The sequence below is a fragment of the Dreissena polymorpha genome, chromosome 3 (assembly GCF_020536995.1).
Source record: "Dreissena polymorpha isolate Duluth1 chromosome 3, UMN_Dpol_1.0, whole genome shotgun sequence".
Classification (NCBI taxonomy): domain Eukaryota; kingdom Metazoa; phylum Mollusca; class Bivalvia; order Myida; family Dreissenidae; genus Dreissena; species Dreissena polymorpha.
In genome coordinates this window covers 57577439-57591031 of record NC_068357.1, presented here as the reverse complement: position 1 = coordinate 57591031, position 13593 = coordinate 57577439, and the positions used below count along the sequence as shown (strand labels likewise).

The following is a 13593-nucleotide window of genomic DNA, read 5'->3' as shown; positions in this document are numbered from 1 at the left end:
ATTTTCATTATATTATACAAAATCCTTGTAAGCAAAGTTTGATGTTTGGTAAGGGGGGTCAACTCAAAATGTAGGTCACCATTTCAAATCTTACAAAAACAAAATCACTTCCTACGCCAGAGTTTTGGTTCAATAATGATGAAACTTGACCAGGATGTTTGTCTGGTCAATATCTAGGTCAAGTTTGACATTAGGTAAAGATTGAATGAACGGACTCCTCTCAGGTGAGCGAACTAGGGCCATCTTGGCCCTCTTGTTATGTTTTTGCAATGTTTAGTTGTATTTCAAGTCTTGAGAGTGAATTTTTTGTTTCTGTTAAACATTTCTTTATTCAGGACTTTTTTTCTTTTTAAGCAAGGGCCTTATATAGACCCTTTCCCAAAAGCTTAAGGCTCCTTCCCCTAAGAATATTTCTTTTAAATGATGCAATTTTCCCCAAGTTTCAAGCTTACTTTGGGACAATATCTTCCCCTTTTTCAGTTTTGTCAATAATGATTTTTCCCCAAATCAAGAAAACAAACTGCTTTATTAGATGCACGGGTTTCAGCTCATCGCTGGATTTTTTGTTCTGTCTTGTATAAGCAAAAGTTGACATGCCTAAACAAATGGGAAATGGTATGGTAAAACAGAGTTTTTCTTAAGATGAAATCTAGAGTTTTTAATATTTTGTATATTTTACATGTAAGGCCACAACAAATTGATTACATGTTCGATGGATGCACCTAACAATCTTAAAACAATATAAAAATATTTTTATTTTTATTTTGCGCCCGCAGAAACAATTTGTGCTCCGCACATATTCGTTCAATGATTTAGTTTAATTTAGCCTACGTATTTTATGATATAGACTGTTTTAACGCTTTCCGATATTGATTGGTTTATGGTGAACGAATTGCGGCGTCCGTCTGCCTCGTTGTTTCAGGGAAAGATGTTAACGGAAACGTAATTTTTCCGCCAGTGCAACTTTTGCAATCAATCATCTTATTACTGATAATTTTTGTGCTTTATTTCTCGCAGCAGCATCTGCATCGGGATGCGAAATATCTCCATATAAATAAATGCGTCAATGCGGTAACAATTTGTGGTATACAAGGCTGTAGTGATAAATCAGAATGTCGAACATTAACATGCAACTAAGTGTCGCAGTGGAATTGGACAAAAGAGTTGTCGAGTTTACTATAAACAATGAGCGCCTTCCTAATCCTAGTGTTAACAGTGAGCCCAATGCTGTCAAATATATGATGATGAAGTCCAAGAGGATGATGCACGCCAAATGGTATTGCACACCATCTGTTAATAATGGAGTTATGGCCCTTTGTATCCTGATGTAATGCTTTTGTGTCCGGAGCCATATCTTGGAAGTGCTTTGGCGGATTTCATTTAAACTTGGTATGAGTATATATATACGAATAAGAGGTTGATGCATGCCAAATGGCATTGTACACCATCTGTTAATAACGGAGTTATGGCCCTTTATATCTTGAAAAAATGCTTTTGTGTGCATGTTGTGAGCCATATCTTATAAGTGCTTTGACGGATTTCAGCGAAACTTGGTATGAGTATATATGTGGATAAGAGGATGATGCACTTTGCCGTTGTCCATCCGTCCAGAAAACTGTTGTGTCCAGAAGTATATTGGCGGGGGATATCAATTCAACAAATTTGCTTGTTTATATTGATTTGATTTAACAATTGTTCCCTCTTATTGTTGTACTGCTATTGTTATAAATATATATAATAGTACTTGTCATTATACTAGAATGTATACTAGTCTTTTTGGCACTCAAATTAGACCAATATATGTGCTATGTTAAAATATAGTATCAATTTATAAAAACATTATTAGTTGTTTTTTTTTTGCGCTTTTCGCTCGCCTGCGATTTAAAAAAAAAATGGAATATAAATAAATTTATTTTTATTTCGCTCGCTTGCTCCATGTCTGGTTGGCAAAAATCCATAGAGCACATCATCAATTTGTTGTGGCCTAATATTATTTTATATACCCGGAAGGTATTTCAATAGATTTTGAAAACCCGAAGTAAAATTACCAAATGCTTGAACTTTTTAGTGGTCAAAATTCTCATATCAGGTGTTTCATTTTGTTTCTGCATATTTCACCCCCTTGGTGCAGAAAGGTACCACGTGACATTGAAATTAGAAGGCACATGGTACCTTTTTACACCAATGGGGCGAATTTTGTTAAAATTGCCTGCACCTGTTGTTTTCATAAGCTTGTGTGAAATACAATGCAGATATAGAAATTGTATGATATAAAATATAGTTTGGGACTAGCTTCTTGAAACAATTGCAGCAAACTCATGCAATACAGATTATTTGCAGAAGTAAACATTTCAAAATGCTTGCATCAGAAAGCAGGATTCTCACAGCTTAAATTGAAATCTTTGCTATGTCTCACTTGGAAATCAAGCCTCAATGTCAAAGTGCCCATTTCACAAGTATCTGCTGGCTATAGATTGCATATGTCACCTTGAACTTTTTTTCTAGTATCTTAACCAAAATAATGGGTGATATGTTTGTCTCTAGATTATTGTGTCATTTTTTCTGTATATGAAGTAGGTCAGCTTTCAAGAAAAAAAGCTAAACAGGCTCTTTCCACTGAAAATCTGGCATCAAGAATTAAGATGTGTTACAATTATGAAGTGTGCATTTTACATATATTTTACTAGTATCTTGGCTCTTCATTGTATATTTAATTACAGCGAGTATCTATGTTAAGGAAAGGATTTTAGCCTCACTTTGGGAAAATGGGGCTAAATGCATGTGTCTGTAAATGTTGTCCATGATTAGCCTGTGCAGTATGCTTAAGCTAATCAGGGACATCACTTTTTGGCTTAACTGGATTTTTATGTCCCCCACTATAGTAGTGGGGGACATATTGTTTTTGCCCTGTCTGTTGGTCTGTTGGTTGGTCTGTTGGTTTGCGCCAACTTTAACATTTGCAATAACTTTTGCAATATTGAAGATAGCAACTTGATATTTGGCATGCATATGTATCTCATGGAGCTGCACATTTTGATTGGTGAAAGGTCAAGGTCAAGGTCATCCTTCAAGTTCAAAGGTCAAATATATGGGTCAAAATCGCTCATTTAATGTACACTTTTGCAATATTTCAATATTCAAGATAGCAACTTGATATTTGGCATGCATGTGTATCTCATGGAGCTGCACATTTTGAGGGGTGAAAGGTCAAGGTCATCCTTCAAGGTCAGAGGTCAAATATATGTGGCCAAAATCGCTCATTTTATGAGTACTTTTGCAATATTGAAGATAGCAACTTGATATTTGGCATGCATGTGCATCTCATGGAGCTGCACATTTTGAGTGGTGAAAGGTCAAGGTCTAGGTCATCCTTTAAGGTCAGAGGTCAAATATATGTGGTCCAAATCGCTTATTTTATGAATACTTTTGCAATATTGAAGATAGCAACTTGATATTTGGCATGCATGTGTATCTCATGGAGCTGCACATTTTGAGTGGTGAAAGGTCAAGGTCATCCTTCACAAGGTCAAGGTCATCCTTCAAGGTCAAACATCATACAGGGGGACATTGTGTTTCACAAACACATCTTGTTTGCTAAAGAGATACTTCCTTTTAACAACAAAAAACCACCAAACAAGCATAAAGTGTCATCCACCTCTTATTAGCCTGTGCAGACTTCACAGGCAGATCTAGGATGATACTTTATGTACTTGAAGTAAGCCAGGTTTTCCTAATGCGTCTCTTATTTATATGATATTGTTTATTCGAGTTGTTAAGCACACATGTTTTCATGGCATGAATTTTGTTTCTACATTAAGTTGAATACCCAAAGTAAGGAAATTTCTTTCCCTTTTCTTGATTTTCCAGTTACCTTTGTTCTATCTAGTTCTAATTATTGGTATGTTTATTTTCATTCTGAAAGTAATTGTGTGCATCTGAGCGACCTCTAGCCATTCTGGACCTTTTATTTAACATATGATTTCTGTGTACCAGTTTCTACAGCCACTTTTGAAAACACTTCAACAATCTGTAAATTTCTTTCTAAAACATGTATGATCTTTTGTAGCTAGCAAGTACATAACGTATTTTGTTGCTAAGATAAAGTGTCCAATCAATTAACAGATACACTCAAGGAAACCTTTAATGATCAGCCTACATTTATCCAATGGTGTTTACAGTATGTTCACCAGGATTAGAACATATTGGAAATTATGTTTTGTGAAATAAAAGCTTAATCAATGTTCTTGATAGTTAATGAAAACTGTGCTTGCTAGATGCATTGAAGCTTGATGCAATTTAAGTGCTTCTATTTGCCGACTGTAGGCAGCAAATAGACAGAAATTCTTTTACATAATCATTGATGTTACTTGATACAGTTTTGAGATAAACATTGCAATATTGTTCTCATCAGCAAGAAATTATTAAGAGTGAGCCTCGCTTTGTGAAAAGGGGGTGTAATGCATGTGTGTAAAGTGTCATCCCAGATTAGCCTGTGCAGCCTGTGTCAGATGCAACTATTACCACTATTATTGTATTGTTTGTTTAAAGAAAGGCTCTTCTTGACAAAAATAAAAAATCCAGTTAAGGCAGTAAGTGCCCTCCCAGACTAGCCTGTGCAGACTGCACAGGCTAATCTGGAAAGACAGTTTATTCACACGCATTTAACCTTGTTTTCAAAGAGCATGACTCATATGTTTATGTACGTCACATTCCGGGAGGCATATTGCCATTGGCCCAGTCTTTGTTTTTTCTTCTGTCTGTACGAGGTTAACCCAAAATAACATGTTTCCTATGACATCATCATCCATTCCATTGTATTTAGACTTATTTTAAATAAACCAACAAATCAATGCCGACAATCCTTCCTCTGGGGACATATGAGTTTATTGAATGCAGCATCTTGTTACTTTTACAATCATGATTGTTTTCTGGAAAGGTTTCCTTAAAACTTAGTTATTACATGTTAGTGTTTTTCCCAAGAGGGCAAAGGGGCATGGCGCATTACTTTCAAAAAGGGCATTTTAGCGCGCCGTTCAGGCAAAAAAGGGCAAAAACGTTCCGTGAATACCTTAATTATGGAGAAACATGTAATCGCATCAGAGGCAGTTGTGGAAAAAAAACAAAATATAAACAAGCACATTTTATGGTAATTTATGTATTTAACTTACTTTAATTTATATTAATATATTTACCCGGCAATGTACATTTAAGTTCCATGCTGTTTCAATACACTGTACAGCACGACAAACATAATAAAGCAATATATGCATATGAATCTGAATATACACAGATGCACTAACATATAAATGAAACCATGTTTGTCTTATCCCATTTTCTAATGATAAGCTTGTAAGATGTTTAACATTGCAAGTAAACTGATCGCTAACAATATGCAAACACTCGTTTCCATGACACACATCCATTGATTAGATTATTAGTATACATCTCAGTAATTATTTCAATAATTAATTATCTTGAAGATGAACCACAATACAGAATTAATTTGTATTTTTTTTTAAATGTAAATATGCCTAAAAATATATGTTTTGATATAACTGAATTATGCATGAAATGCACAATTTCCACGAGGATAACATCAAGTTTTTCATCAATAGTGTCCGAAGTAACAGTCCACGATTTTATCGTGGAGGAGTACACATCACCGACCGATTACCGGTAGTGCGCTTGGTACAACATAGCCTCTGACATTATCGATTGATATTGACACGGGATTATTCACGCATGACTAATTCACAACAGCACGAATCTTTGCTGCCTTGGGGCCATAATCTGATACTAGTCAGCTTATAAGTTTGGTCAAGGGGCAATTAAGATGTTATCAATAAGGGCCGAAAACAGCAGGTGCTCATGAAAGGGCAGGGCGGCGGCCTTTGGAAAGGGCAGCATGGCGCTAAATGGCCTTGAAAGGGGGCAGTTTAGCACAACAAAAAAAGGGCATGGCGCCGCGCCACGCTAAAACAGCCTGGGAAAAACACTTTGTGTAATTAAAATTAATTGTTTAACTTATAATGGCAATTTTAAATATTAAAATATGAAAACTTCATGTCGTGTGGAGCACATAGACGTTTTGACAAGTAAGACATGAATTATGATTGTGCATTAGTATAGGGTCAATATGTTATTATTATATGCACATTTTGAAAACTAGTCTTGAGAATGCAGCAGTTATTTATTTTTTTGCTTTATATTTAACAAAATAAGCCTTTTGAATTCGGAAAAATTGTGCCATAAACCATGATATTGGGAAAAATGAAACATTATTAATATTATTATGAATAACAGTATTGCAATTGTTTATAATTGCATTTTGAACTGCATTTTAAAATTTACTATAAATTGCAACAGAATTATATTGCTGTATAATTACCTCAATTAACCGATTATTATATTTGTTGGAAAAGTTTTGCATCTTTGTTTGGAAATTCTGGTCCGATTTTTTGTGAAAAAATTACTTTTTTTCCATTGGAAAACAGCCTGTAAAAGGCTGTAAATTTAGGCAAAAATTCCCTGTGCAAGATCAGATATACTTAGCAGCAATGCTAATGCTCAGTCTTTGTCTATCAGGCTTATCAAGAACAAACCCATGCTGGAATTTTTCAGATAAATACAAATGCTATCTTCAGCTTGATGTTTAATTATTTTGCAGATATTGGTTATAATAAAGCGCGACCCTACTTCAAAGGTACCTTGACTTGTCGTGATTATTAACTCTTGGAGAACGGATATTGTGTTTGAAATGGATTATAATGCATTTCTTTACTAATATCAAGATAAACATGATGGACATTGTTGAATGTTCTCTGTATTTGAAAAACTTTGGCATGTTTATAAAGTACTTATCAGTAATCCCAAATTCATATGTTGAACAGTTTGTTGAAATTATGATATTAGAAATAACTGCCTACAATGTGCGTTTAAGTCCATCTTGAACTGTGGGTTTAAGGATAATAAGATTTAACCCTTTTTCACTCAGAAGCAAAGTAATAATGGCTATGTGCAAACAGCATTAAACCAGAACAGCCTGCAAGAAACAGTCTGTTCAGGTTTTATGGTGTTTTCTGTTCATCAGTATCTAAGGGTTGGAAATAAAGCTTAAAAAACTTGAATCTAGTAAGAAAGGTCTTTAATTAAATTAAATTTATTCAGGGACTACAAATGCATGAAAGAACACATACAAGTGGAAAAGGGTTCATTGCAATATTGTTTTTGCAGAAGTCGCACTCACTAATGTGCTCTAGAAACAGATTAAGTGTGTTTTTTTGTTAGGGGGATCTAAATTGTTGGTAATGGCGCTGCTTTAATTACCTGTTTTGACACACACACACACATGTAATATTGTTTGCTTCACAGTTGCAAATTGTATGTTTACATAATTATGAGCTGCCCTCTGAGGAACCTGTGCTTAATGCATATGCCATGCTTAATTAACCCTTTGCATGCTGGGAAATTTGTTGTCTGCTAAAATGTCGTCTGCTGTATTTCTAAAATAATCATTTTCTTCGAATTTTTTCAAAGAATACTATCAGAAAAGCAAACAGTTTGGATCCAGATGAGTAACCACGTTCTGTGGCGTCTCATCTGGATCCAAACTGTTTGCAAAGGCCTTCAAAATTCGGTTCCAGCACTGAAAGGGTTAAAGTATCATCTCAAATTAGCTCTCTGCAATGTCTAATCAGGGGTGACACATTATGGCTAGACTATTTGTTTGGTAAGTAGACGGTTTTTATAAACAAAAAATAACTTTTAAGCAAAAAGTGTTGTCCCTGATAAGCCTGTGCAGACTGCACAGACTTATCTAGTACATTTATACTTTGCACACATGCGTTAAACCCAGTTTTCCTTGAGTATGGCTCATGTATACTACATAAAAATGTTCATTCATGATCTGATAAACAACATGAATCAATTAGGTATGAAGGCGTAAGCAAATTCGTGTACAATTATTTACAAATGTGAACAAGACGTAGTTATCTTGTGTTTCTGTATTTTGCAGAAACTGGTTAAGTCAAATGTATTTTTGAAGACTGGTAAATTCAAAATGCATTTTGAAATGGTATCATTTTTCTCTTCAAATAATTTTTTAATGGACATTTGGAAATCAACATATTAAAAATAAAATAAAAAAGTAAAATATTTTTGCACTTTATTTTTTTTTAAACGACATATTATAATATGCTATGGCAAATAAATATTTAATTTGATGAAAGCATTTACATTTTATTTTGTAATTCAAAGTAGATTACTACTGAGGCTTGATATATATAACATTCATTGTTTTGCTTGTCTTTTAACCCTGCATTACATTTTTTTTAATTCCTGCTCTAGATTATTACAAACAAGTTATCTGAAAATAATATATCTTCGCTTTCCTGTTCAAAATGTTTATTTTTAATTCTTATAAAAGCATCTTATACTTTCACTTGTACAATTACAATGTACAAGTTAATGACATCTTTAAACCTGATGATTTTATGTTGGTAATATCTTATTGTTGTGATAATCTGCTTTAAAAGCTCTAACAACAACAATTTGTGTTTGTGTGTAAAGTGTCCTTCAAGATAAGCTTGTGCACTTGGCACAGGCTAATCCTGGATGACACATGCCGCTTAAACTAGATTTTCACCAAGAACAGAAAAAGACACCGATTAGCATGTGTGGACAACGATTAAAGAACATGCATTAAGCCCAAATTTTCTCAAAACAATGCTCAGTTTGTACTGAGATGATCCTTAGATGTATTAATAAAACAGAACAGAAAAATAAACATGATGCATCGAAAAATTGCTTTTATTAGTATTATAACTTATGCACCAAATAACATTGTTCATACAATTTGTATACAAAATGAATGTGAGCCTGGGAAAAGGGGTCCAAGTAAGTGTGTCTTAAGTGTTGTCCCAGGGGTCCAAGTAAGTGTGTCTTAAGTGTTGTCCCAGGGGTCCAAGTAAGTGTGTCTTAAGTGTTGTCCCAGATAAGCCTGTACAAGACAAAATCAGAGAAGATTCTTTTCACTGTAGTAGTGGGTGACATATTGTTTTTGCCCTGTCTGTTGGTTGGTTGGTTGGTCTGTCTGTCTGTCTGTCTGTCTGTTTGCGCCAACTTTAACATTTGCAATAACTTTTGCAATATTGAAGATAGCAACTTGATATTTGGCATGCATATGTATCTCATGGAGCTGCACATTTTGAGTGGTGAAAGCTCAAGGTCAAGGTTATCCTTCAAGGTCAAATGTCAAATATATGGGTCAAAATCGCTTATTTAATGTACACTTTTGCAGTATTTCAATATTCAAGATAGCAACTTGATATTTGGCATGCATGTGTATCTCATGGAGCTGCACATTTTGAGTGGTGAAAGGTCAAGGTCATCCTTCAATGTCAGAGGTCAAATATATGTGGCCAAAATCGCTCATTTTATGAGTACTTTTGCAATATTGAAGATAGCAACTTGATATTTGGCATGCATGTGTATCTCATGAAGCTGCACATTTTGAGTGGTGAAAGGTCAAGGTCATTCTTCAAGGTCAGAGGTCAAATATATGTGGCCCAAATCGCTTATTTTATGAATACTTTTGCAATATTGAAGATAGCAACTTGATATTTGGCATGCATGTGTATCTCATGGAGCTGCACATTTTGAATGGTGAAAGGTCAAGGTCATCCTTCAAGGTCAAATATATGGGGTCAAAATTGCTCATGTAATGTCACTTCTGCAATATTGAAGCTAGCAAGTTTATATTTGAAATGCATGTGTATCTCATGGAGCTGCACATTTTGAGTGGTGAAGGGTCAAGGTCAAGGTCATCCTACAAGGTCAAACGTCATATAGGGGAACATTGTGTTTCACAAACGCATCTTTTTTGTTTATAGAAAGTTTTTTGTAAGCAAAACTCAGTTTTGACAGATAATGTAGTCCCTGATTAGCCTGTGCGGACTGCCAAGGCTCATCTGGGATGACACTTTATGCACATGCATTAAGCCTTGTTTTCCAAAAAGCAGTTGAATTTAATCACTGAATCAGTGCTCTCAAAATGATCCCGTTTGGCTTATAAATCAGAAACAGAGAAACAGAAATAATATTAAAAAAACACACTTATTAGTGGTATTTCACTATATGAAAATTTGCTTTACTGTGTAACATTTTCAAACAAAATTATAAGCAACAAATTTTAATGAAGAAAATGTCAAAGAGCCTCACTGTGTGAAAAATGGGTTTACTGCATGTACATACAGTGACATCCCAGACAACTGCACAGGCTAATCTGGGAAGACATTTTTGCAAATAATTTCTTCCTGCAGATGAGGACAATGAGATCCCTGCTCACGTGATCAGCGAATGGGCTGTGAGTCGCACATTCCAGATCCTGTATCGCAACGAGGATGTTGCCATCAATGACGTCATCTTGTACAGATTCCATACGCTTGTCAATAGCACAAAGGTTTGTCTTTAAGAAATCAGTTTTATTTCTGGTCAAATTTTGGGTTACATTTTGCCCTATTCCCAATTTCACACATTTTTTTCCCCACAAATGACTTCCTAAAATTCCCAGTTAAAGGTAAACAATTTTTTTTTTAAACAACTCTCAAGTTTTAGATAATCGTTCTATCCATCTGTATAAAGTGAACTTAACTTTAGTGAGCAAATCACTTTAATTCTTAATTTAATTTTATTTGTTAGCAAAAACACAACAATAACATTTTCCCAATGTGAGTCAAAACTGTTATTTTTTCCCAAGCCATATTCCCAAAATGGTGAAAAAAAGTGTAAATGGCACTTTCAAATTGTATGTTATAAAGGCTGTGCAAAAAATACTATTGGGTTCTGTGCTCTGTGTTATGAGTAACCATTACAACTAGTATTTGAGCTGACATGCTGTAGGGAAACCATGCTTAACGCATGTGGGTAAAGTGCCATCCTAGATTTACCTGTGCAGTCTGCACAGGCTAATCAGGGATAACACTTTCCCTATAAACTGGATATTGTTAGAAAGAAACTTCTTTACATGAAAATTCCATAAAAGTGCAAAGTGGGTGCCTGATTAGACTGCATAGGCTCTTCTGGGGCAACACTGAACACATGCATTAAGCCCAGTTCTTCTGGGGCAACACTGAACACATGCATTAAGCCCAGTTTTCCAAGGCTCTTCTGGAGCAACAATTAACACATGCATTAAGCCCAGTTCTTCTGGGACAACACTGAACACATGCATTAAGCCCAGTTCTTCTGGGGCAACACTGAACACATGCATTAATCCCAGTTGTTCTGGGGCAACACTGAACACATGCATTAAGCCCAGTTCTTCTGGGGCAACACTGAACACATGCATTAAGCCCAGTTTTCCAAGGCTCTTCTGGGGCAACAATGAACACATGCATTAAGCCCAGTTCTTCTGGGGCAGCACTGAACACATGCATTAAGCCCAGTTCTTCTGGGGCAACACTGAACACATGCATTAAGCCCAGTTCTTCTGGGGCAACACTGAACACATGCATTAAGCCCAGTTCTTTTGGGGCAACACTGAACACATGCATTAAGCCCAGTCTTCTGGGGCAACACGGAACACATGCATTAAGCCCATTTCTTCTGGGGCAACACTGAACACATGCATTAAGCCCAGTTCTTCTGGGGCAACACTGAACACATGCATTAAGCCCAGTTCTTCTGGGGCAACACTGAACACATGCATTAAGCCCAGTTCTTCTGGGGCAACACTGAACACATGCATTAAGCCCAGTTCTTCTGGGGCAACTCTGAACACATGCATTAAGCCCAGTTTTCCAAGGCTCAAATTCTTGTTTATAACTATCTCAAGTGAATTATGAACAAGCAAATAATAAATAAAAAAACATGACAGGAAACAGTTATGATTTTTTCAAGCAAGCAACTGTTGTTGTTGGTCAAATTTGAAAAGCATGGCTTTCTTTCATGAGCCACCGCACTCTGGAAAAACAGGGTTTAATGCAAATGCTTAAAGTGTCATACACGATTAGCTTGTGCAGTCCACACAGGCTAATCATGAATGAACTTTTTTCTGTTATATAATTTTTTGTTTCAAGGAAGTCTCTTCTTAAGGTAAAAAAGATAAGACAGAAAGTTTTGTCCGTGAATAACCTGTGCAAACTGCACAGGCTTATTTTTACAATACTGTATGCACATGTATATAACCCTATTAACCCAGAGCGAGGTTCTTACCTGTTTCTAACATGCTTGTTTTTTGCATGTTTTCAGTTGCTTGAAGAGCTTTCCAAGCTGGAGATTATGCTCAATGTGGAACTGTGGTTCTCCGAGGAACACTGCTCGTACGTACTTGTCCTCTTGTAGTATTTTATCACTTTGTTAAATTGAGCCACTTTCTTGGAGAAACTTGACTAAACATTGTGCATTAATGGTTGTCCCATATCAGACTGCATTGTCCACAGATGCGAATAAGGTACGGCTCTTCCATCTGAATTGGAATCCTGTTGGCAAAAAGTGTTGTTGCACAGGCTAATTTAGGACGATTCTTTATTCACATGCATTAAGCCCAGTATTCTCAAAACACAGCTAAATTTATTGATTGCCCTTTGGAAGTAATGGACATTGGTTTACATGGTTGCGCAGTGTGTAGTCCTTGTCTGCAATTGTTATAAACTAAAAATAGAAAATGTCACCCAATTAACTTTATAAATGAATTACTACACACAATTTTACTGGAATTGTTTAAATAAAATTTGGCTGCCTGTTTTTCTTTACAATCATAATCTCATTTACCAATTTTGTTGGAAATGCCCACAGTATAAATAGTTCATGGGTATTTTGAAACCAAAACATTCATAACTGGACATTGAACAGTTAAAAAATCAGGATGTTATGGAAAACCTCTTGATAAAATGTTGACATCATTACAATCATGCTTGCTTGGGTTGATAATATTTAATGAAATAAACAATGGGCTTGAATATTATAATTATTTTTGATAGTGTTCCCATTTTTCTCTTCTTTTTCCCTGTGTTTCACTTTAGTGTTCCCATGCTTTACAACGATGTTTTTATTTACTACAGCTCTTTCATGTTTTGCTATATCTTTATCATGTTTGGCTGTAGTATTGCCCTATTTTAATATAGCCATCCCATGTTTCACTATGGCTTTCCCATATTTCACTATAGCCCTCCAATATTACACTACAGCTTTCCAATATTTCATGATAGCCTTCCAATATTTATGCCCCCCTTCGAAGAAGAGGGGGTATATTGCTTTGCTCATGTCGGTCTGTCGGTCCGTCGGTCTGTCGGTCCGTCCACCAGGTGGTTGTCAGACGATAACTCAAGAACGCTTGGGCCTAGGATCATAAAACTTCATAGGTACATTGATCATGACTCACAGATGACCCCTATTGATTTTGTGGTCACTAGGTCAAAGGTCAAGGTCACGGTGACCCGAAATAGTAAAATGGTATTTGAATGATAACTCAAGAACACATACGCCTAGGATCATGAAACTTCATGGGTAGATTGATCATGACTTGCAGATGACCCCTATTGATTTTCAGGTCACTAGGTCAAAGGTCAAGGTCACGATGACCCGAAATAGTAA

At 35.7% G+C, this 13593-nt stretch overlaps 1 protein-coding gene across 4 annotated transcripts in view; it reads left to right on the top strand.

Moving 5' to 3' along the window:
• Positions 1-13593, top strand: part of LOC127874296 (protein FAM135A-like) — an 80834-nt gene that overhangs the window by 18428 nt on the left and 48813 nt on the right. For 2 of the 4 annotated variants that reach the window (XM_052418529.1, XM_052418528.1), the window contains exons 4-6: positions 6668-6703; positions 10320-10459; positions 12250-12320. In XM_052418529.1, coding sequence (XP_052274489.1) covers positions 6668-6703; positions 10320-10459; positions 12250-12320 — 247 coding nt within the window. The remainder of the gene's footprint in view (positions 1-6667; positions 6704-10319; positions 10460-12249; positions 12321-13593) is intronic. The other 2 variants (XM_052418531.1, XM_052418530.1) reach the window with 1 other exon arrangement.